The 25,811-nt window shown below is 47.5% G+C and overlaps 1 protein-coding gene across 1 annotated transcript in view; it reads right to left on the bottom strand.

Moving 5' to 3' along the window:
* Positions 1-1,865: 1,865 nt before the first annotated feature.
* The window catches only part of GLP2R (glucagon like peptide 2 receptor), a 41,955-nt gene continuing 18,009 nt past the window's right edge, over positions 1,866-25,811 (bottom strand). The window contains exons 8-13 of the mRNA XM_005907555.2: positions 25,130-25,190; positions 22,750-22,819; positions 19,209-19,297; positions 10,944-11,082; positions 5,567-5,608; positions 1,866-4,577 (exon numbers count right to left, since the gene is read on the bottom strand). Coding sequence (XP_005907617.1) covers positions 4,242-4,577; positions 5,567-5,608; positions 10,944-11,082; positions 19,209-19,297; positions 22,750-22,819; positions 25,130-25,190 — 737 coding nt within the window. The 3' untranslated portion in view covers positions 1,866-4,241. The remainder of the gene's footprint in view (positions 4,578-5,566; positions 5,609-10,943; positions 11,083-19,208; positions 19,298-22,749; positions 22,820-25,129; positions 25,191-25,811) is intronic.

Below are 25,811 nucleotides of genomic sequence, written 5' to 3'. Positions count from 1 at the left end.
ATAATTGCCCAGGTGGCCTGGGCCAGGGGAACAGCAGTGGGGTGGAGAGAACGCGACCTGCTGGGAGATATTTAGAAAGTAGGATCCACCTGACTGGTTCAGGGGAAGAGAGAGGAGCAAGGATGGTCAGTAGCCAGGTTTGTGGCTTGGGTGCCCAGTGTAATCCATTTGATTACACCAGATGCCTCAATGGTTTTCACCTGGTTTTCATTGTGATGTCAATAGGTTTCACTGATGATAGCCACCAAGGTGGGAAACAGCAGGGAGAGATGCTGGTTTCGGGGGAGGATGACCAGTTCAGCTCTGATCCAATGCAAGGTGAAGACAGATGTCCCCACAGCCCCTACTTTTTAGGGGCAAGGAAAAGGAGCCACACAGTCAGCAAGTGGCTTGGTTAGGGTCCACTAATGAGTGGAAGCCAGCCCAGTGCTGCCCATTGGCTCACACTCCCTTATCAGAGCTCCAGAGCCTGGGACACCTCAGAGCTCCACCTGCGGGTTCTCAAGATCATTGTGTTCCTTGTTTTGAAAGCTCTTTTATTCTTCAGCCTTAAGTTCCAAGACGAGGTCAGAAAAATATGCACATGTTCCGGACACTTGAGCAACCTGTATGCTGCCCTCGGGGGCTGGGGAGTCTCCCTCTGCTGGTGTGGGGGAATTACCCTCGCTTTAGCAACAGCAAAGGCTCAATCACCGCCACCAGAAGTGCTGCTCTTTGTGGAGGACAGCCTTGAGAGTCATCGTAATACTTAAGGATGCAGTGTTTTCTATGAGCCAGCCATTCTCCTGGATACTGGGCATTATTTCATTGATGGGGGTGTTATTATTAATATCCCCAGAGTATGGATGAGGACACTGAGGCCATAAAGTAAGAGTAGGGTTAGTACTCGAACCAGAGCCCCTTTGATTACACCAGAATGCCTCAATAGTTTTTACCTGGACCTGATAGGACAGAATTCTGGGATCGCACAGCATCAGAGCTGGAAGTGGGAATGGCTATACAGCGTCTAGTCCAGCGGTTTGGGCAGAAGGAGAGAAGCCAGCTGCCCAAGATGCCCCTCCAGTATCAGACATAGAGGCCACCCAGGAGCCATCTCGGGGGAGAAGAAAGGCCCAGGGTGGCCTAGGGAAAGAAGCAAAGGGCTCAAGGCCTCACTCCAGTGCTCTTTCCCAAGCTGTGTGCCGGGCTGCTGGTGTGCCTTCTGGGCTCACTAGCCATCAATGTTTCTAGAATTGCAATGTTCCAGTAATTGCAAAGCCAGAATAGAGACCCACTAGGTGGGATTTTTTTTTTAATTTAGGCTGTGCTGGGTCTTCATTTCTGTGCACAGGCTTTCTCTAGTTGCAGCAAGCAGGGGCTACTCATCATTGCTGGGGGAGGGTTTCTCTTGTTGTGGAGCACAGACTCTAGGGCACCCTCGGCAGTTGTGATGCCCAGGCCTATTTTCCCCCCTGCATGTGGAATCTTCTGGGACCAGGGATCAAACCCGTGTCCCCTGCACTGGCAGGTGGATTCTTCACTGGACCACCAGGGAAGTCCCTAGGCAGGATCTTTAAAACAACAGCAAAGTGAATGATCTAGGGAGCAATCTAGAGAAGGCAGACACCTGCCTTCTACGCTTTTGACATCTGACCTCTACTTCTCTCCCCTACCCCTCTGTCCACTCCTCTTGGTCCCTGAGACAGTGGACCCCCCAGGCTTATTATCCCCAGGCTTATTACCGCAGCTCTTTTCCCCATTCCTGGCCAGGAGCAGTGCACCAGGTTCTCCAGGGGTGGAAACCTTCAGCTCCAGTGAGAAACCAATGGAAAAGAAGAGACAAAACACAAATCCAATTAAAAAACTTATTTTAATCATTAGCAGAACAAAAGCAAGCAGTCTGTGTGGCACCCCATTTGTGGAGTGAGTGGGAAGGACTTATTTACAAACACTTTTTTAAAAGTCCCTTTTATAAATGGCCGGGCCCTGAATAACTGACTCTCAATAGCATCCAGTGCTCCCAAGACATATCTTTGTTTCCTTTGACGGATGTGTTCTGAACCTGTTCTCAACCAGCTATGCTGGGAACCAGCTAGGAATTCACACAGCCCAGCTTTCTAGGTGCTAATAAGCCAGTGAGAAACAGAAGAGACTTTTACAGAATGAAAAAACTAGGGCATATATCTTAAGGATTGAATTGTGGATAATCTGGACACAAAAAAGAAACCTTTGCTTGGCTCTATACTTGCCTAAGGTCAATGCTTCAGTTTCCCCTGGTGCAGAGCAGAGCCAGGCCTGGGAGGAGGGGAAGATGGGCACTTCAGGTGCAAAATGTAAGGTGGGTGACCAAAAGCTCAGTAATCAAGATAATACTTTGATGTAATCATTTTAAAATAAAAATTAATGTTAAAATGTCCATTATGAGCAAAACATTCAAAATTTTTTTCTGGCTGCATTCTGCATCATGTACGGTCTTAGTTCTTTGACCAGGATAGAACCCACACGCCCTGCAGTGGAAGCGTGGAGTCTTAACCACTGGACCACCGGGGAAGTGTCTCAAAAATTTTAAAAGTCAGGACCAGACCCTGCGTTTATATCTCATGGTCCCGCTTACTCCACCCTCATCGTGGCCTGGGTCCAGTAAAATATCATTTTTATGAATGGTCATGGGCTGTAGCTCACAGAATCGTCGTTGCTTTGTTATCACATTAAAATAGTACTTGACAGTTGTGGAGTTTTGTTTTTGTTTTTATTTTTAGTACTCTCTTCAATGTTGTACCTGAACTGTGCTTCTCATTTGCCTCTCCCTGGTCCCTGTCCTGATGCCAAGTGTCCTTGACAATGGAGTTGCCAGGTGACGTACCAGATGTACAATTAGACTTGAATTTCACATAAAATATATCCCATGGGATATACTTAGACAATACTATTATTCACTGATCCAAAATTCAAATTTAATTGAGGATTGTGTATTTTTAACTGTTGAATCTGGCAACCATACTTGATAAGCATCATACCTCCCGTCCCCCTAAAATAAGGCAGGATTTGGCCCCACAGCAATATATCCCACCCACCCACTCATGTACAGTTCACATATAATAAAAGCAACACTCCTGAACACCAAAACCCTATTTCCATAGCGCATTCCTCCTTTGACCTTCCCTCAGCCTCTCGCCTTACAGTTTCAGTCACTGAATTTGTCCCTAAGCCTGGGCCCTCCTCTGCCTCCAGAAACATCCTCCACTCAGGGCCTGTAGCACAACTCATTCCCCATCGGCAGACTGGGTTCCCTAGCCCTGGCCCTCCTCAGCACCACCTTGACATGTCCAGATCACCCATAGTCCTCTCATTCAACTGGGTACCTCTGGCTCTTAGCATCAATTTCCACAGGAGGAGTAGAATTCTTATCAGTGGGGACTTAGGGGGAGCAGTGGGTAAACCCCCCAGGGAAGCAGGTACAGCCATTGATGGCAAACCAAACACAGCAGAGTCAAGTAACGCTTGAAGTCAAACTCAGAAAGGCAGGTGGAGCCAGAAAGGCGAGAAAACAACCAATGGCAACTTTCAGAGGGGCTCTGGGAGCTGGGGCCAACGCTCCAAGGAAGGATGGGCTTGTCTCGGGTCAAACAGAACTTCCATGGAGTGGGATCTGCACTGTCAGAGAAGGAGGGCAGGCAGGTCACAGCCTAACCGCTGAATGCAGAATACCACAGGCCTCGCTGGACCAGCGGCCAGCTCAGAGGGGTTTCTAGTTCCAGCACATCCTGCCCTGGATTTTCAAAATGTAGGCTTGCATCAGAATTGCCTGGGCTGCTTGTTATAAAAGTCCCATCACCGGCCATCTAAGTGCTCAGGTGCGCTCTCAGTATCTTTGCTGTGAATGAGTCAGACTCTGCATGTGAAACACTTGGCAGGTGGTCCTGAGACACCCTGCTCCCGACTTCAGATGGATACCTGGTGAGCGCTGGCCTCTGTTTCAGAGCAGACATCTTTCTGAGTCCTCAGGCGAATTTAGGGCCAGCCTGGGAGGCTAATGGTCATTCTGGAAAACACACCTGCAGGGGTGATGTGAATGACAAGGGCAGGCAGAAGTGGTGAGGGTATGCAGCCTCTGTCTATGGAGCAGGGAAAGCCTGGAAAGAGTCATGGTGTTGGAGAGAGCTGGATGTACCAGAATGATGCTCACCCTGCACCATCCAGCTTGGCCGCCGCCTCCTTCAAGTGCTCAGGAGTCCGTGGGAACTGGTGCAGTGGGCTCCTGCCTAGATCTCACTCTCCTTGAAGATCTCCTCCATGGTGTGCACCAGGGTGAAGTAGCCCTCGCTGCTCTCCGACAGGCTGCTGCCACGGGGCCAGGCTGCGTGGCCTTGATGAGGCGGGGTGCCTGCCACCCCTAGGCCCTCCTTGGTCAAGTGCAGGAGCCGCCCACCACCAGGCCAGGGCCGCGCCTTCTGCAGCGACCCGGAGTTGGTCCCCTCAGAGAGCTTCTTGGGACATTTCCCCAGGAATCGGAAGTTCTTCCCCAGCACCCAGGCCCTGCAGCCTGAGTGGTGGGCTAGCAAGAAGCGGGCCCACTGTTTTCGCAGCTCAGCCTTCACCTGCCAGGCGAGAAGAGAGCAAGGTTACTGCCCGGGAATCATTGAATCCTGCATCCACTCAGCAAATGCGTGTTGAGTGGCTACTCAGGACCACCCTACGGAAACTTGCGTTCTCACTAGGGGAAAGGAACAGAGAAGCAAACAGACACATTTGAGCAGAGCAGAGGGTAGTAACACCCAAGGCTGTTAAGCAGGACCACGGGAGGAGGCAACAGTGGCTAGAAAAGGACTGTGTCAAGGTGGCATTTGAGGCCTGCCTGATGAATCAAGGGTCCCTGTGTGAAGATATAGAAAAAGCAGCAGTGAGCAAGACAGACGAGGTTTTGCTGTCAAGCAGCTTACATTCTAGTGGAAGGAGGCAGAGATCAATATTTAAACCTGGGGTGGGGAGAGGGGAGGATGAAAGGGAGCTAGAAATCCCACTGGCTCCTAAGTCAGGAGCAAACTGCTCCAGCCTGGGCCCTTCCCCCTTTCAAGCCTCTTTCCAAAGGAGCAGAGGGCTGACTGGGGCTCTGCAACAATAATAAATGTAACCATTGTTACGAGGCAGAGAACCTTTACCACCAGCGCCCCAGGGTAACACTGCAGGGCAGGGACTGTTCCTACTCCCATTTACAGACTGAGGTTCCAAGAGCCATGGTGACCTAACACACAGCTCCTAAGCGGGTGAGTCTTCACGGCTTGATGCGAATTTCTGGACTCTAGACTTGCAGCTGGTTCCCTCTATCACACTTTGATCCTCCTGCCTGGCATAGCTCCAGCGGGACCATGGTTGGGTTCTGTAAAGAAAACTCACCCCAACACCTTGTCCCCAGAGCCTCAGCTGCCTCTTCTCTCCACTGGACACCCGAGGTGCCCATTTGTCCCCAACACTTGCTGGTCACTGCATGTCTCCCCATGGCACTGTCATATAAACTGAACCCTCCAGGGGGCAGCAGGATGCCAGCCCCAGCCTCGCAGGAAGCTAGAAGTTAGCACAGAAAACTTACCTCTCCATTAGCAAAGCAATACTGCGAGGCCACCAGTAGCCCCTGGAATGAAAGGAAGAGGTGGTGTGAAGCTCTACTCAGTAGAAGATGTGTCTGAGGGTCACTTGGAATGTCCGCAGGCCAGCCCTAGTCTCAGCAGCTTCTACAAGAGGCAGGCAGCTACTCGCTTGTGCTAACTAGAGTTAGTCTAGTACGTACTGGTGATGTTAACTCGGATTTCCATGGGGTCTCTTCTTTCTTTGACACCCACCACCCATATCAGCCAAAGCATTGGCTTAGGTGGTCATAGGTCAATGATGTGCGTGTGTGTGTTAGTTGCTCAGTCATGTCTGACTTTTTGCAACACCATGGACTGTAGCCTGCCAGGCTCTTCTGTCCATGGGAGTCTCCAGGCAAGAATGCTGGAGTGGGTTGTCATTCCCTTCTCCAGGGGATCTTCCTGACCCAGGGATCAATCCCAGGTCTCCTGCATTGCAGGCAGTTTCTTTACCATCTGAGTCACCAGGGGAAGCCCAACATCATTTATTCAATTATACAAATACTGAAAAGGCAAATGTCCCATTTCTACTTGTCCATAGTGGGCAGTTAAACTATTTTTGTTTTTTGCCTAACTTGCATCCTTTCCTGACCCTTCCCCACTCCCTGGGCTCTGGCAGGGCTGTCAATCATGCAGTCCTCATCTTCTATGAAAGCTATCACCACCATAAGCTGCTCAAATGGTCATGTGACCCTAGCAGGCTCAATCACAATTCTTTTCACTAACAAAGAAGGCTTCATCTCTTCCCCACATTGGCCAACTTCAGAGTCAAAGTCAGTCTGGAGACACTCAAGGGCATCTCTCCCAGCCACGCAGAGTGATCCCATCTGAGGATGAGGCCAACATAGAGAAAAGTTGAGGCTGGAGATTGTCAAGAGATGGGTTTCGGCGGTACTGCTATGGCTTTCGCTGAGACACGAGAGTCTCTGGGACTTAGACTGTGTGTCTGAATCACTGGAGATCCATATGTGTGCAGGACCCAAGGGCTTGAGTGTTTATGGGAAGAACATCATAAAATGCCAGGACTCACAAGCAAAGGACACATTTCCAAACAGAGGGTGAAGGTCATGGTGTAGGCTGACTCTTCCACCCCTCTTGATAACATTTCTCTCATCTGCTGTTGCTAGGGTGGGAGGTTTGGTGCTGGGAACAGAGCTAGGCTTGAAAAGGAATTATAAAATGTTGTTCTGGGGCGGGTAGATTTTTATGCTCGTTCTCAGGGAAGCCAGAGATCGCCACACGGGCTGACACGACATCAGTCACGTGTTTGGATTCTGCCCAGGGGCCGGGAATTTTCCTTCTCCCGGGCACCTTTCTTTATTCCATGGCTCCAGAATGGCTCTGCTCTAGGGCTCCTAAAGGGGGCACAGTGCAACCAGTTTACCATTCTCACACACTCGGTCTCCTTGGAGGGTCAGAGCTGCTCTGTGCAGTTGGCAGGGCAGGTGTTATTTGCCTCTGGGTCTAGGATATTAGAACAGAGTGCTGGGACTCTCATGAATCAGTTGGCTAAAATAGGATTCCACATCACAAGCGTGTCTTTCACTTCACGTTCCCGAGTCATGGTTGGAGGAACATCCTGGAGTCTGGTTAATTTTTGTTCTAGATGAAGCAGGTGTGAAGGGCTCGGCCCCCCGAGCAGATGGCTCTCACTCCATATGTCACCACCACGTGGTAGTCTCTCCATAGATCCCTTGAGAGCAGTGGGAGGCTGATGAAATCCTCTAAGCAATAAGACCTTGGGAGAGCGAAGCCCCCCCACCCACCAAAGCAGTTCAGTTCAGTCGCTCAGTCGTGTCCGACTCTTTGTGACCCCATGAATCATAGCACGCCAGGCCTCCCTGTCCATCACCAACTCCCGGAGTCCACCCAAACCCATGTCCATTGAGTCAGTGATGCCATCCAACCATCTCATCCTCTGTCATCCCCTTCTCCTGCCCTCAATCCTTCCCAGCATCAGGGTATTTTCACATGAGTCAGCTCTTCGCATCAGGTGGCCAAAGTATCGGAGTTTCAGCTTCAACATCAGTGCTTCCAATGAACACCCAGGACTGATCTCCTTTAGGATGGACTGGTTGGATCTCCTTGCAGTCCAAGGGACTCTCAAGAGTCTTCTCCAACACCACAGTTCAAAAGCATCAATTCTTCAGCACTCAGCTTTCTTTATAGTCCAACTCTCACATCGATACATGACTACTGGAAAAACCATAGCCTTGCCTAGACGGACCTTTGTTGACAAAGTAATGTCTCTGCTTTTTAATATGCTGTCTAGGTTGGTCATAATTTTCCTTCCAAGGAGTAAGTATCTTTTAATTTCATGGCTGCAATCACCATCTGCAGTGATTTTGGAGCCCAAAAATATAAAGTCTGTCACTGTTTCTGCTGTTTCCCCATATTTGCCATGAAGTGATGGCAATGGCAAGCCACTCCAGTACTCTTGCCTAGAAAATCCCATGGATGGAGGAGCCTGGTAGGCTGCAGTCCATGGGGTTGCTACAAGTTGGACGCGACTGAGTGACTTCACTTTCACTTTTCACTTTCACACAATGGAGAAGGCAATGGCAACCCACTCCAGTGTTCTTGCCTGGAGAATCCCAGGGACGGCAGAGCCTGGTGGGCTGCCATCTATGGGGTCGCACAGAGTCGGACACAACTGAAGCGACTTAGCAGCAGCAGCAGCAGATGGGACCAGATGCCATGATCTTCGTTTTCTGAATGCCGAAGCAGTAAGAAAAGGAAACTGTTGGGTCCAGTGCTGATTCCTGTGGTGGAGCCACTAAGACACAGCCCCCTGATAATGCACCTGCTCACCTGAGCTCCCACCTCTGCCCGGTGGCCTGGAGGGAAGAGCACAGGGTTATTCAGGAGGGCAGCCTCTGCCCCGGCGTGAGGCTCTCAGTGTGCTTCTGTCTCTCTCTGGAGAGCCCATCTGATTCCTCACCCTCCTTGGCAGTGCTCCGGGGGAGCAGGGCTGCAGGACCAAGTGATCAGTGCAGTAGCTGGTCTCCAGAGACCGCCCCAATGTTTTCTCCATCCCTTTATGTGACTTCGAACATCAAGAGGTGGATCTTATCTTCCCTTCCCTCGAGGCTGGGATGACCTTGTGACTCCTCCTATGAGCACAATGTGGTGGGAAGTGACATTCTGGGAATTCTGGCCCTCCCTCTTAGAACACTTGCTCTGGGGATGTTCTGGGAGTCCAGCTGCCATGCTTCGAGGCGCACAAGATACATGAAGAAGCCACGTGGAGGAGGATGGAGGCTCTCTGATCCATATCCTCAGCAGAGCTCCCAGACGACAGCCCATGGCAACGTCCAGCGTGTGAATGAGCTGTCTTGGATGTTCCAGACCAATCCAACCTTCAGATGTTTGCAGCCTCATTCAAAGATGACATGTATCAAAAGGATCGCTCTGACAGCCCAGCTCACAGACTCATTCAGGATAATAACATAGTTACTGCTTCAAGCTATGATCGGGCCTGGTTTGTTACACAATAACGGGTGACCAAACATGTTTCCAGTCACCAGAGAGTTTGATAGGCTAGGATTCTTTCTCAGAAATCTGACCCACAAGACCCCACATGAGTGTCTGATCTTCAGCTGGCTTTGGGTACGTGAGATCAGCTGATCGAGGGGAACAAGCTCTCTGAGGAAAAAAGGGCACCAGATACTTCTGACAGAACAGCTGTGGGCTTTTGTTTTGTTGTTGTCATTTCTCGTTTGGGATTACTTTTTAAAGAAGATTAAGACCAAGCAACATAGGAAACCCAAATGACTAAACTATATAGCCTTTGCAATCCCCCAAAAAGATTGAAATAAACATGGTTTCAAAATGCAAAAAATTATCAGTGTGTGCTCTCTGTTCAAAACTACATGCAATTCAGCTCTAACAGAAGGGAAAAAGAGCCATTGTCCAGTGATCCCTACCGTACCTCAGGCTCTGTCTCCCTGGCCTCTGGTGAGTGTGCAGTGGTCAGGAGCATTTTCTTCACTCTGCCCACAGACTCTCAGTACCTGACAGTGTCTGCTAGTGGCTTCAGGACTCTGATACAGGGACTTCCCTGGTGGTCCAGTGGCTAAGACTCCATGCTCCCAATGCAGGGAATCCAGGTTCAATCCCTGGTTAGGGGACTAGGTCCCACATGCAGCAACTAGAGTTCACACGGCACAACCAGAAGATTCTGCATACCTCAACTAAGACAAGGTGCAGCCAAATACATAAATAAATACTAAAAAAGAGACTCTGCTATAGGAAACTTGGTTCTGACCTTCACAGAGCACCTGAGAAGCCCTCCTGCACAGTGGTTACAAGCAAGGCTTAATCTCTGAATGCAAATCTCATCTCTGCTACTTGTTAGCATATGCAAAAGTTCCTCTGAGCCACAGATGTTTCAACTATAAAACGATAGAATAATCACTCCCTCACAGTGAGAATGTGAGGCTTCAATGACATTTATTTTGACCCAAACAAAACCAGTTCTGGTGGCAAAGAGTTCACCTGCCAATGCAGGAGATGCAAGAAACGTGGGTTTGATCCCTGGGTCAGGAAGATCTACTGGAGAAGCAAATGGCAGTCCACTCCAGTATTTTTGCCTGGAGAATCCCCTGGACAGAGGAACCTGGTTGGCTACAGTCCATGGGGTTGCAAAGGGTCAGACATGGCTGAGCACAGCACAGAAAATCACTTCAGCCAGCCTCAGCCATCCAAGTCTGCAAAGCTTAGGCTCTAGATGAGTGGGGAAGTCATCTAGAAAGTTAAGCCCATGAATCCCATGAAAGAAAGATGAAACAGACCTACTATGTCCTACCTGGATTGCTGACCCCCAGAATCATGAGAAATAATAAACATGACTGCCATTTTAATCCACTAAGTAATGGATGACAGTTTAAGCAATGGATGAGCAAAATGCCTAGGTACCTCAACCACAGCTGGCCTCTTGTTTCTAGATTCAGCTCCCACATAACTGTCAAGGTTCAAGAGCCTCCTGGTCTCTACTCACTGTTCATTTTGCACAAACTCTGTGGAGAACCCAGCAAAAATAGGCACTTAATAAAAGACTCCATGCTGACACTCGCAAAGAAAATGATTGTGAGTCACACCAACTATTACAGAGCAGGAAACAAACCACTTTCCCTTTTGTAGTCACCAAGTCATGCTGGCAAGATTAAAGCAACATGTCCCTCTCCACACTCTCCTAATTTGAAAGGCCCTCGCTGATCAATCCTGCCATTACTTGAACTCTTTTTCCACCTGCAGGCTCTTGAAATTCTGAGTCTGTTTGGATCAAAGGCATTAGGCTTTCTACAAAGGCAAGAAGTCCTTGTTCAGACATCTACTTACATGGAAGGAGCCCAGAGTCAATTGAATGAAGAGTCGTATATGTCTTGGAAATCCTTCAACTTGATCATCAGTGATGAAAGAGAAGAGAATGTCATGAACGCCCAATAAAGGGATGAGGACCAGTGTGGACTTGGCCAGTCTGCAAGTAACAACCGAACAGGTGTCATGAAAGCCGCCCTGGGAACAGGCAACATTTTCTGCTTTTCTGTGTACCGATTGTGCTTAGTCGTTCAGTCATGTCTGACTCTTTGTGACCCCACGGACTGTAGCCCACCAAGCTCCTCTGTCCATAGGGATTCTCCAGGCAAGAATACTGGAGTGGGGTTGCCATGCCCTCCTCCAGAGGGTCTTCCCAACCCAGGGATTGAACCCAGATCTCTCACATTGTAGATGGATTCTTTACCATCTGAGTCACTAGGGAAGCCCAAGAATACTAGAGTGGGTAGCCTATGCCTTCTCCAGGGGGAATTTCTCAACCCAGGAATTGAACTGGGGTCTCCTGCACTGCAGGGAGATTCTTTACCAGCTGAGCTACCAGGGAAGCCCTTTAGTATAGCTCTAATTGTATTGATAAATAGTTGGTTTTTCTGTTTGTCTCCTTGGGTACATATACATTGAATGCCCTAAGAGCCAGTATGGTCTTGTTCACAGATGCATCCCCACACTTGACTCATGGAAGATGCTCAGAAAACATGAATTAGATGGATGAATGGATTCCCCCATACAGATTATGATATACCTACAGATCTTAACATTTTGTTTGATGGATATATTTACACGTACATGGGTGTCCCCCTGGGACATTACACAATTTCCCTATTGCCTGGCCAGCAAGTGCCTCTACTTCTTTCTCTATCCAGGACTTCCAACGTCAGTGCCTTACAGAGCCAGAGAAGGGAAAGAAAATGACTTGCCCAGGGTCACACAGCCACTAAGTGGTATCTCCCAGCCTGGAAGCAGGGCTTCTGACCTCACACTCAGGCCTTGCACACTAAAGCAGGATTTCATCATCTGTCCCCATGCTGTTCCCAACCTGACAGCGAGGGCAGCAGGAAATGAGACACTGATCCTTCTCGTAAAAAGCACCGTGTGGACACCGCTGTTGTATACACTCTACACAAAAAAGACAAACATTGCTTTGTACCACCCACGTGCAAATGCACAGCTGCGACCCAGACATTCCGTACCGCATACTGGTGGTTCCCAAATGGGCTATCAGAATTCCTACAAAGCTTTGAAAAAAAAAAATATATATATATATAGGTTGGCTCTCAATACAGCTTCCTGGGTCCTGTGTCAACCCCCTGAATCAAAATCTCTGGAGGTTGGGTCCAGGGAATGAGGATGTGTAAAGGACTCCCCATGGGATATCAAGCAGCCACATTTGGAAACAACTTCTCTTCACTGTTGAGCAGCTTCTAAATTTCAAACTAACTACATGAGTAAAGGTGACTCACATTTGGGGCATAAACAAAGCTACTGTCTGATACACATCTGGGGAAAAAAGAGCTTAAATGTAATGAATTTTTTTTTTTTTGCCCAAGTCACTTGTCTTAAAGACTAGGAGAAGGTTCATTTCTCCTCACTGAATAAAAACCCCATGGAGTTAAAGATGTGGAGGGACTTCCCTGGCAGTCCAGTGGTTAAGACTCTGTACTTCCGCTGCAGGGGTTCAGTCCCTGGTCAGGGAACTAAGATTCCACGTGCTGCATCTTGAAGTCAAAAAAAAAAAAGATGTGGGAACAGAGAGGGTCAGCAGCCCCCATGTGCAGTATCTTCAGGGAGGTTTAATTTTATCCAAGAGAAAGCATCTATATGAATCTTGTATTTGAATGTTATCAATGAAATTAAAACCCTCACCTTTGTACCCTAAAAGGACCTACAGCCAATAAGAGTTGAGCAGGAGTCACCAAGGAGGGGGACGCCCCCCACCCCCAGCACATGGGCTGAGTGTCCCAGGACAGAGCCCCAGGACCGAGGAGTGGAGAATCTGAGATGCAGCCACCAGTTAGGTGATCCTCCTGAGCCGAGCTCACACCTAGTAGAGCTCCCACACCCACCTGTGCACACTCACTTAGCTGAGCCACATTAAGGTGTTCCCAAGCAGAAACTCTGTCAAGAGTTTCACGTTTTGCTTGTTTGTTTCTCTAATTTCCAGGAGTGTCTTAAATCAGAGGTGGCAAATTGGTATCCATGGGTTATATTTGACCTGCTTACAGCTTTTGCTTATGCTAGGTAGTGATCTTTGCTATTGGAGCCGCCCTTAAATAATGAGATTTCAAGCAAAGAGGTCCAGGTGTTCAGCTTCTTTTGAAAAGTAGGGAGATCTGGCCAGACTGGGCCCCAATTCCTTGTTGCCAATCGTCATCTACAGCCTTTAGAGGGAACATGGTTTCTCCAACCCAAGACTGTTTGGCCCTTGCAAGCGTGTGAATCTTTGACCCTCACTCTGAGTTATTTAAAAAATCTTTATTTATGTATAAAAATATTAAAATATGTATGTATGTATTTATGGATTATTTTTTAAAAAAGATTTATTTAGCTGTATTGAGTCTTAGTTGTGGCACATGGGATCTAGCTCCCAGACCAGGGATCAAACCCATATCTCCCTGCATGAGGAGCTCAGAGTCTTAGTCACTGGACTGCCATGGCAGTCCCTATTTTGGATTTTAATAACACATACTTTCATGCATGTCTTATCATCGACTTATTCTCAGGGCCATGCTATGACATTATGTTTTTTAAATAAACTGTTCATCTTGAAATACTTTTCGATCTACAGAAAAGTAGCAAAGATCGCACAGAGAATTCCCACATACCCTTCACTTCCCCTAATGTTTAAGTTGTACAGACCCATGATGGGACCTTTGGCAGCACTAAGAAACCAGTATTGGCACGTGGCCAATAACTATCCTCCAGACTTTACCCAGATTTTCACCAGCTTTTCCAATAACGTTCTTTTCACATTCCAAAATCCAATCCAAGGTCCCCACACTTAGCATGGAAGAATTGTTAAGGAATGATCATCTTCTAATGACTTTTTGGGTCATTTTACTAGCTGCTATCTCTCTGTGCGTATTCCAAAGGAATTTCCCATTCCTCATATGATTCTGAGTTCTCTTTGGACAAAAGACTATTTACATCTCTGTTTAGATGAAAATCCATAAGTACCTATAGCAGCTCCTCTTATGAACTGTGTTTATGCCCTTTTTCATCTACAGTCATTTGTTTATTTTAATGGTTTAATTTATTGCAGTCGGTTAGCTCTTCAACTAGAGAATGAAATGGCAACCCACTCCAGGATTCTTGCCTGGAGAATTCTGTGGACAGAGGAGCCTGATGGGCTGCTGTCCATGGAGTCACACAGAGTTGGACATGACTGAAGTGACTTAGCATGCATGCATGTATTGGAGAAGGAAATGGCAACCCACTCCAGTATTCTTGCTTGGAGAATCCCAGGGACAGAGGAGCCTGGTGGGCTGCCGTCTATGGGGTCGCAGAGAGTCAGACACGACTGAAGCGACTTAGCAGCAGCAGCAACTCTTGTGAGTAAGTACAGAGAGGAGGAGGAGGAGCTGGGGCCAAAGGCAGTGGGACTCGAAGACAGTACCTGGGGCCGGGGTTTGAATCCCAGCACTGCCAATTACTAGCGATGTGGCCCTGGGCAAATTATTTAACCTCTCTCCCTGTAAAAATGAGGATTATACTACTACTACTATCATATGAAATGTTAAAATAATAATAAAAATATTATTAATAATAATAATTCCTAACATTGCCATTTTAAGGACTAAATAACATGGAGCCAACCCTCAGACTAAACCATACCCGATATGTGAAGCATGATCAATAACATTTAGTTGTCACTATTTTTAAAGAAGCCATCTCTCCCTCAGGTTGCTCACAATCTCAGTGACTTGGATCAATTTTTCTTCCATTTGTGACATTTTTCTGAAAGTCCTTTATAAGTTCACTAAGAAATGGTTCTGGGCTTCCCTGATGGTCCTGTGGTTAAGAATCTGCCTTGCAGTGCAAGGGACACCAGTTTGATCGCCGGTCCAGGAAGATGCCGCGTGCGGCAGGGCAACTAAGGGCTCCACAACTACTGAGCCTGAACTATGGGATTTCTTTGGAAGGAATGATGCTAAGGCTGAAACTCCAGTACTTTGGCCACCTCACGTGAAGAGTTGACTCACTGGAAAAGACTCTGATGCTGGGAGGGATTGGGGGCAGGAGGAGAAGGGGACGACAGAGGATGAGATGGCTGGATGGCATCACTGACTCGATGGACGTGAGTCTGAGTGAACTCCGGGAGTTGGTGATGGACAGGGAGGCCTGGCGTGCTGCGATTCATGGGATCGCAAAGAGTCGGACACGACTGAGCGACTGAACTGATCTGAACTGATGGAGCAACTACTGGAGCCCGTGCTCCACAACAAGAGAAGCCAGTGCAATGAGAAGCCCAAGCACCGTAACTAGAGGGTAATCCTCGCTCTCCACAACTAGAGAAAATCTGCAGGCACAGCAACGAAGACCCATCACAACCAAAGACAGATAAATATATTTTTTAAAGATATGTACTTTAAAAAATAAAATAAAAATAAATTTTAAAAAAGACATGATTCTCCTTTATAAGTTCATTAAGAATCCTGCCCCACACATCACACCAAAAGTTAAGATCATTTTTCTAGGAAGAGCATGTCACCTCCATGCTGGGAACCACAAGAAACAGAGAACTCCCTCCAGGCTGAGGGTCTGCTGGGGTCTGTCCACAATCCAGGGACACTGCTCTCTCTCCAGGTCTGCCTCAGTTGTCCTTTGCCAGACCATGCAGCTGGGCTGGTTACAGTTTACTGCTTGAATGATGGAAGCCGGGGAATGAGGGATAGGATTACAGAAGGTTCTGGAGTCCTAGCAACTTGCCTCTTTGGCGAGTCTCAAGTGTGTCTAATTTAAACTTTTCTAAAATATACTCCTGGAGGGGGTCCAAATCGTGAGAACTACATTCTGAAAGTTCTCGAAAACCTGGGAGAGTTGGAGGCCGGACTGTTCCTACCAGAGTTTGGACAAAATGCATTGGCTTCATCACCCTCTTCTCCTCATCCTTGCAGGGGCCCCAGTAGGGGGGACGTGGAAGAGGAGGACCTTCCAACATGGGGGAGGGCAGTATGAGCTGAGTGTGCTCATGACCCCTTGGGGTGACGGGAAGCAGCCCTCCCAGAACTTAGAAATGAGGGAGTTAGCACTGCTCAGACAGAAAGATGGGCAAATGCACGATTCCCTGGACCAGGTGGTAAAATAAGGTGGCCTAAGGGACATTTCCCTGGGGACTCCCCTTGTAGTCCAGTGGTTAAGAATCTGCCTTGCCACGCAGGGGCTGTGGGTTCGATCCCTGGTTAGGGAACCAAGACTCCCCATGTCACAGGGCAACTAAGCTCAAGCACCACAACTATGGAGCCTGCATGCTCTAGAGCCCACAAGACACAACTAGAGAGTCCTCGTGCTGCAATGGAAGATACCATATGATGTAACAAAGATTCGTGTGCCACAACTAAGACCCAACGAAAATAGATAAAAATAAGTAATTTTTTTTTTAAAGATAAGAGAAGTTTGAGAGCCATTGTTTTGGATAACTCTAGAGAAGAGCCTGGAAAAGAGGATGTCAGGCTGCTTAGAAACATACTTTCCATGGTCCAACCAGAAAATTGCATGTATCTGGTCCCATGGTCTATGTATTCTGACTGTGTATCAGAATCTTCTAGGAACTCTCCTGCAAGAAGTCCATGGGCAGGGAACACTGGTGGTCCAGTGGTTGCAATCTAGAACCTGTGCTCACAACAAGAGAAGCCCCCCGCCCAAGAAGCCCCCAACTAGCAAAAGCCTGCACACCACAACAAAGACCCAGCAAAACAACCCCCAACCAAAAGAAGTCCATGTGATGGGGCTCCATCCCTCGATACTGAATCTAATATCCAGCGGAGGGGCTCATGAGTCAGGGCTTTGGGGCCGGCTATCTGGTGATGCTTAACACAGCCAGGATGGAAAGCTATCATAGGGGCCACTGAGGGTCTGCAGCTCAGGGACGGCTCAGTGGTCCGTGGTGGGCTTTGGCAGGGTTTAGACACTCTGTGTGAAAGGTGGTGCCTTGACACTTGTCTGCCCCTGTTTCTGCCTCTTGGGAGTGCTGTCTTCTGATGGGTTTTCATGGTGACTGGGTTTCCCTGGTGGCTGGTTAGTGAAAGGATTCCCCAGTGAATGGACCCAGCCAGGGTAGAGGGGAGAAGCCCTGCTCTTGGCCTTGGATCTCCACCCTCAGAGACGGGTGAGAGGCTTAGCCTTGGGAAAAGGGCCAGAGAGGCTGTCAGCCACTTGGAGGCTTGGCCAGAGACGCCCAGAAAGACACATAGCTCTGTGTGGTCCGAGCCAGCTCAAGTACCCCCGGGCAATGGTGGTTTGCATAATATCTGAGCCAACAACTGTATATATTTGCCTGGTCCTGAACTGTATGTGTTTATGCTTCTGGAACTCCCGAGGGTAGGGGGTTAGGCTGATAGGACTTGGGGTCTGGAAACCCCAGGCAAATACTATTCATTGCATTTAATTAGGACCTCCTTTAACCCTCATCCCACTCCGGTATTCTTGCCTGGAGAATCCCATGGACGGAGGAGCCTGGTGGGCTGCAGTCCACGGGTCGCAAAGAGTCGGACACGACTGAGCGACTTCACTTTCTTTCTTTCCTTTAACCCTCGTCACAAGTTGAGGATGGGTCTGGGGTGACTCTCCCAGGTGACACACCAGAAAGCAGACCTGGGGAGGCCAAGCGACTTGCCCAAGGTCAGTCCAGGATGAAGGTCAGCATCGGCCCTCCTGATTCATTCTACACCCACATCCCGATCCGTGGCGAGTTGGAACGTGTACTCCTCACAGATGGGGTCCCCATCCTATTTTCCTTTCACTTGAAGAACAGGGATGGCACATCATAGACCCTCATTGAATGTCTGTTGGAAAAATGAAAAACTACCTTCCCCGCACACCTGGCTCAGGGTGGCTTCTGGCCTTAGAGGGAGAAGTCCAGCTATATAGCCACTCTCACGCATATCTCTGCCCCTGCTCTGCCACGTGGACTGAAATCTCTTAAGTTTTGAGCAAAACTTTGGGTTAAAACACTGCATCCCCAAGAAGCACACTCATGCTATAGAAAGTAGAATAACTGGGAAAAGAGGAGGGGAGGGGGACCTTTGTCTCGCTTTCATTCAGCATTTGATTGACAGCAACACAGAAGTAAGTAATCACCCATGATCTGACACTGTGAGACGGGACCTCGGTCACCTTGGAAGCAGAACAAGGGATGCAGCAAAAGCAAGTCCCAGAGAAAACATGACTGTGTTAAAAATGTACTTCTTTGGGCTCCAAAAGTTTGTGGTCACATTACTTGAGGTCTTGATGCTGCTGCTGCTAAGTCGCTTCAGTAGTGTCCGACTCTGTGCGACCCCATAGACGGCAGCCCACCAGGCTCCCCCGTCCCCGGGATTCTCCAGGCAAGAACACTGGAGTGGGTTGCCATTTCCTTCTCCAATGCATGAAAGTGAAAAGTGAAAGTGAAGTCGCTCAGTCGTGTCCGACTCCTAGCGACCCCATGGACTGCAGCCCACCAAGCTCCTCCGTCCATGGGATTTTCCAGGCAAGAGTACTGGAGTGGGGTGCTATTGCCTTCTCCGACTCAAGGTCTTAAAAATACCCAAATACTCTCTTCTGAGTTGTTGTTGTTCAGCTGCTATGTCATGACTGGGTCTTCTGTGACCCCATGGACTATAGCCCACCAGGCTTCTCTGTCTATGGGATTCTCCAGGCACAGATACTGGGGTGGGTTGCCATTTCCTTCTCCAGGGGCTTCTGAGTTACACTACGTCTTTTATTCTGTTACCTCAAATAAGGCAACTGTCCAACTCCCCTTCATGTGATTCTTTCCTATCCCTGTAAACCACCCACTCTTGGGGGCATTTTTCACAGTTTCCCCCTGGGAATGTGTGTGCCCTTGATTACTCACCACTGACTTCATTTTCATGGGACCAGAAGGTCCTCGATCTTTAGCAAAAGCCTTACATGACACCCTGACACTTTTTTCCGAGGGGCTCTTGCAGACACCCTCATCTCAGGAGAGAAACATATGAATGCCATTTTCCCCCTTCCTGGGACATTAGCCAGAATAGCCAGAAGGGGTCAAAATAAACTTTGACTGTTCGGTACTGACCTCAGGCCACTCACCTGTATTTATAATCTCTGAAGCACATTTGATGAGCTTTGAGCTTAGAAATGAGAAGCTTGAGAATTTTCAGGAAGATGAAGAAATTGACCTTGAAAAAAAAAGCAGATATAAATAAGTGATGGACTCTATGTGGCTATGACTATCAAGGTCACCCTGGACCCTGCCATCAGATCCTTGTCCATGGAAATGGAATGAGGCAGGTTGGCAGTCAGCCAGTCAGGTAGTTAACAGTCAGGGTAATCACCTCTCTCCCAAAGGCCATCTCAACTGAGAGCCTGGAGAGGATTCTAAAGAGTCACTTATCCTTCTGGTTCTGGGACACCCACCACAATAGCCATCTGAGAAAGGCAAACAGACATTTACATGACTATTTTTAATTAAAATTATTGAGGGACTTTCCTGGTGGTCCAGTGGTTAAGAATCCACCTTGCAATGCATGGGACACAGGTTCGATCCCTGGTCGGGGAACTAAGACCCCCACATGACACAAGGCATTGCCAAAAATTTTTTTAATAAAAATAAGTAAAATAGAAAAGACTTTAAAATGCCTCTATGCAATGGAGAAAGAGCCCATAGAGATGGTGGTCAGGTTACAGTTAACGGAATAAAGTCTCTATAGACATTGAGCCAACACAATACTGATGTCCTTGTCTCAAACCACAGATTGAAACACAAGCTGAAGAATCCAACATGTACCTGTTATTACTTGTCTTATTGGCCTGGGGAAAATCGATACTCAAAGCTAAGAGGGCAGGGTTTCAGGCAAGAGGCTATGTATCCAATCTGCAAGCCAACAGGGAGAAGGGAAATTCCCAGCCAAGGAATATTTAGTAACAGAACACTTAAAGGCAAACTAAGTGTAACCAAGTAATTTATCCCCTTTAATGGGATATCTGTTTTTCATCACAAAGAGAAAACGCTGTGTCCTTGGCTTAGTGGCTTGTTGAACTTGAGCATTTTTCTTACAAAGTAAGCCTAACAGGGAAAGACACATATTTCAGGGAATTAATTTCAACCAGGACTGTCTTGTAGGAAATGAAGGTTTGTGATGAATGTGTTGATTCATTGTTCTTTGCGTCTTCCAGAGACCAGACAAGAGAAAATGGGCATTGACCACTGACATGGAATGAAACACCAGCCTAGTGGACCACAGAACCTCCATCCATCCAGGTGCCCCAGAACTCAGGGCTCAGCAGTCACAGTGGGATGGGGCGGTTTCTCATCTGTACACCATCTGGAAAGGGGCTGAAGAAGGACTTTTTTTTTTTTTTAACAAGTTTCTTTTTCTTTTGGCTGCACTGGGTCTCCATTACTGGGTACGGGCTTTCCCAGGTCACAGTGAGCGGGGGCTACTTTGTGTCGTGGTGCACAGGCTTCTCGTCGTCGCGGTGGCTTCCCTCTCTCGGGGCACAGGCCCCAGGGCACGTGGGCTCAGTAGCTGCAGCTCCCAGGCTCTAGAGTGCAGGCTTCCACAGTTATGGCACACGGGCTTCGCTGCTCTGTGGCATGTGGACTCTTCCCAGATCAGGGATTGAACCTGCGTGCCCTGCATTCGTGGGTGGATTCTTCTCCACTCTGCCACCAGGGTCCTGAAGGAGGACACTTTTGAAGAACCAAGCCAACTCCTGTTGGATTCTGTGACCAGACGTGGGACACTTAGGATCCCAAACATATAAGGCTCTTTTTCCAGCCCTAGACAATACAGAATGCATTCAATTCAGTTCAGTTCAGTTGCTTAGTCGTGTCTGACTCTTTGCAACCCCATGGACTGCAGCACGCCAAGCTTCCCTGTCCATTACCAACTCTCAGAGCTTACTCAAACTCATGTCCATCGAGTCAGTGATACGATCCAACCATCTCATCCTCTGTTGTCCCCTTCTCCTCCTGCCTTCAATCTTTCCCAGCATCAGAGTCTTTTCCAATGAGTCAGTTCTTCGCATCAGGTGGCCAAAGTTTTGGAGTTTCAGCTTCAGCATCAATCCTTCCAAAGAATATTCAGGACTGATTTCCTTTGGGATTGACTGGTTTGATCTCCTTGCTGTCCAGGGGACTCTCAAGAGTCTTCTCCAACTCCACAGTTCAAAAGCATCAGTTCTTCAGTGCTCAGCCTTCTTTATGGCCCAAATCTCATATCCATACATGACTACTGGAAAAACCATAGCTTTGACTAGATGGACCTTTGTCAGTAAAGTGATGTCACTGCTTTTAATATGCTGTCTGGGTTGGCCATAGCTTTTCTTTCAAGGAGCAAGCGTCTTTTAATTTCAGGGCTGCAGTCACCATCTGCAGTGATTTTTGGAGCCCAGGAAAATAAAGCTTCTCACAGAATGCATACGGTCAGATGTACTGTTCTTGGTGACGTTTCTCTGGCAACACTCAGCTGCCGTGCTCAGATCTGGGTCTACAAGTTGGCAGGGGTGGTTGTAGCAAGGTGGGGGCTCAGAGTTTGATGTCATGTAAAGCAAAACTCATCTGCCTCCCCACCACCCCATCAACCCCCTCAACCCCCTCCACTCCTGCTGCATAGACTAAAATGCCTACATTAGAACTACTCCTTTAGGTTAAAACACTCCATTCCTAAGAGCCCTGCTGAAGGAAGGGCACACCGAAGGTGAAGGGAGGCTGAAGGGGGATTTCTCTTTCTTATCTGCTCACTTGCTCATTTTTACAACAAGGAAGGATTCAATCAATACCTATGATCTGACTTGCTCTCATCATGAGAAGGAGAAGATGGGACAGCAAAGGAAAACAACCCATGTGCTGCAACCACTGAAGCCCAGGCACCTAGATCCTGAGCCAAGAAGAGCCACAGCAATGAGAAGCCCGCACACCGCAACACAGAGTAGCCCCACTCACTGCAACTAGAAAGCCCATGCTCAGCAAAGAAGCGCAGCCAAAAATAATAACTAAATATATATTTTTTAAAGGAATAAAGGCCCTTCCTCTGCAAGGTCTCAGAGTAGCATCACCAACTGACTCTAACCCTCAGCACAGCTTTGCGTTAATAGTGATTGACTATATATATATATATATATATTTTTTTTCCCCCTCTAAAAAAAAGCTTCCTTAGTCTCCCCTCTCTCCTGCTAATGGTGTTGAAATCCAGGCCCATAGCTTTGCTGTCCCTGGACTTGTCCATGACTCAAGACCCTGCAGCCCCAAGGTTTGTCCACATCGAAGACAGTTGATAGGGGGTCACCGAGCTGACTACAGGTTTCTTTACATAGTCTGAAAACCCAGAGAGAAGGAGGCTTAGAGGGTGAGCCTGGATTTAGGTCCTGAACCAAAACAAGAAGTTTCTTGTGGGAGAGGAGATTATATGGCACACTTACTTCTGCCATGACACAACACCCAAGAGGAGTTTCTTATTTGTTTCTTCTCGTTCAACAGATCCAAACCACGGCTCAGCATCTTCATCTCGAGGGATCTGGCCCAGGTTCTTTCTGAGCCAGAGAATTTGATGGGAGGCAGGGAAGGGGGTGGGGTTCTCCACAGCTGCTGAGCTCAGAGAGGGAAAAGGGTGGGTGGGGTGGTCCTCACCGTTATGCAAAGCATCATGGGTCCTCGGATGATCCACCAGATATTCTTATTCCTGTTGTTTCCCCAGCACCTAAGGCAAAGAGTGGGCAGTAGAAGACTTACAGTTGAGACAGTAAAGACCCCAAGCTCCCTGGAAGAAGGCTCACTTGGTGTGGGGAGGGAGGACTCAAATCCCTTCTTACTAGGTTGATAGTGTTGACTTTTTTTTTTTTTTTTTTTTGGTGAACCAGAAAAATGGTCTTCATGCTAACAGCTTGCAGTGTATCCTTCTACATATTTTCCCATGTTCGTACAAACATAAACTCTTCATTATATGAGCACACCTCGTTTTCCTATGCTTCACTTTGTTGCACTTTGCAGATACTGCGTTTTTTACAGATTGAAGGTTTATGGCAAGCTTGCATAGGGCAAGTCTATTGGTGCCATTTTTTCCAATAGCATTTGCTCACGTCATGTGTGTCTCTGCGTCACATTTTGGTAATTCTCACAATATTTCAAACTTCTTCATTGTTGTTACATTTGTTATGGTGATCTGTGATCAGTGGTCTTTGATGTCACTATGGTCATTGTTTTGGGGTGCTGTGAACTGTGCCCATATAAAACATTGAACTTAATAAATGTGTGTTTCTGACTCCTCCACCAATTGCCCATTCTCCCATCTCTCTCCCTCTCCTCAGGCCTTCCTATTCCCCAAGACACAAATAGTGAAATTAATCCAGTTAGTAATCCTACAAAGGCCTCTAAGTGTTCAAGTGAAAGAAAGAGACATATCTCTCACTTGAAGTCAAATGTTAAAAACAATTAAGGTTAGTGAGGAAGGCATGTCACAAGCTGAGACTGGCTGAAAGCTAGGGTTCTTGCCTCAAACAGTTAGCGAAGCTGTGAACACAAAGGAAAAGTTCTTGAAGGAAATTAGAAGTGCTACTCCAGTGAACACACAAATGATAAGAAAGCAAAACAGCTTTCTGGCTGATATGGAGACAGTCGGAGTCTGGAGAGAAAATCAAACCAGCCACAACATTCCCTTAAGCCGAAGCCTGATCCAAGCAAGGTCCTACCTCTCTTCAATTCTATGAAGGCCAAGAGAGCTGAGGAAGTTGCAGAAAAAAAACTGTGAAATTAGCTGACATGGGTTAATGAGCTTTAGGAAAGAAGCCATCTTTATGACATGAAAATGTAAGGGGAAGCAGCAAGCACTCGGTGCAGAAGCTACAGTGAGTTATCTGGAAGACCTAGCTAAAACCACAAATGAAGGTGGCTACACTGAACAACAGATTTTCAAGGTAGGCTAAGCAATCTTCCATTGGAAGAAGGTTCCATCCAGGACTTTCATAACTAGAGAGGAGAAGTCAATGCCTGGTTTCAAAGCTTCAAGGGACAGGCTGACTCTCTAGTTAGGGGGCTAATGCAGCTGGTGACTTTAAGTTGGAACCAGTGCTCATTTACATTCCCCAAATCCTAACTTGTACTAGAGCTACCCTGCCTGTGATCTATACATGGAACAACAAAGCGTGGATGATAGCACATACATTTACAATGTGAGTTACCGAAAATTTTAAACTCACTGTTGTAAACTACTCAGAAAAAAAAAAAATCCTTTCAAAAACATTACTGCTCATTAACAATCCACCTGGTCACACAAGAGCAGTATATGAGAATATTTGATCTTAGTTCCCGGACCAGGGATCAAGCCTGCATACCCTGCATTGCAAGGTTGATTCTTAACCACTGAACCAGCAGGGAAGTCCCTGTTTTGTTTTTAACTTCTGAATTTCTTATTGTGTGTCTCCTCTCTTCAATCTCATTTGAGACATAAGAATCAGGGACACATTTTTCTTGTTCTTATGTTCCTATCTTTACACATACCATTTTTTCAGTCTTCACCCAAGAGCTCTGATGAAGATGAGCAATGAGATTAATGTTGTTTTCATGCCTACTAGCATAACATCCATTCTGCAGTCCATAGATCAAGGAGTAACAGATGAATTACTACAAATCTTTGATTCTTTTACCTATATTCTTAAGTATATTCTAGATGGCCCAAATGGAAGGGAGTGGATATTCTCTTTGGGAAAATGATGTATTCCTTATATTGGGGCCATCTTGGAATGAGGCTTCCCAGGTGGCTCAGTGGTAAAGAACCTGCCTGCCAATGCAGGAGATCCAGGAGATGTGGGTTCAATTGCTGGACTGGGAAGATCCCCTGGAGAAGGAAATGGTAACCTGCTCCAGTCTTCTTGCCTGTAAGATCCCGTGGACAGAGGGAGTCTGGTGGGCTGCAGTCCATGGGGTCACCAAGAGCTGGACACGGCTGAACACACAGCATAGTACATCTCGGAATAACTAGCTCATGGAAGTTCAAAAAGAGTGAGTTACCTACCCTGTATTCTCCAGCTGAGCACGGGCAATGCTCCAGGGCACAACGAAGAGCACCGGGAAGCCTGGGAGAAAACACGGAAATGGGGTCAAGGGCTGGTTGGCCAAACTTGCCTACTGCTCATCCCACCCTGATGGGCCAAGTACACCTGGTTAAAATTATAAAAAAACAAACATCATAGAATTGTGGACTGTGAGAGCTGGAGAGACCTACAGATGGCACAGAGCCATCCATTTGTTGGGAAACCAGGAGGCAAAGAGGAGACCAAATTTGCCACCTGTCACAAAGTAGCTTAGAGTAAATCCAAAGACATTAATCAAGCCTCCTGAATCCCAAGCCAGAGTTAGTCCTTCTGATTATTGCAACCTCAACTTCCCCAAGAATCTATGGCAGCAAGAGCTCCATATCTCATCCTGGAGGTTTGGTTGGCCCATGGACTGAATGTTTGTGTCCCCCAAATTCATACATTGAAGCCCTAACCCCCAGTGTGATGACATTTGAAAAAAGGACCTTTGGAGGTAATTAGGTTTAGATGGCATGTGTGTAGGGGCTGGTCATCATGATGGGATTACTGTCCTTATCAGAAGAGACCAGAGAGCTTGCTTTCTCTCTCTCTCTGCAATATGAGGCTATAGCAAGAAAGCAGCTGTCTGCAAGCCAAGAAGAGGAACTTCATCGGAACTCA

Source organism: Bos mutus, chromosome 19 (genome assembly GCF_027580195.1).
Source record: "Bos mutus isolate GX-2022 chromosome 19, NWIPB_WYAK_1.1, whole genome shotgun sequence".
Classification (NCBI taxonomy): domain Eukaryota; kingdom Metazoa; phylum Chordata; class Mammalia; order Artiodactyla; family Bovidae; genus Bos; species Bos mutus.
The sequence above is the reverse complement of the archived record's forward strand: the minus strand, read 5'-3'. Positions and strand labels throughout refer to the sequence as shown.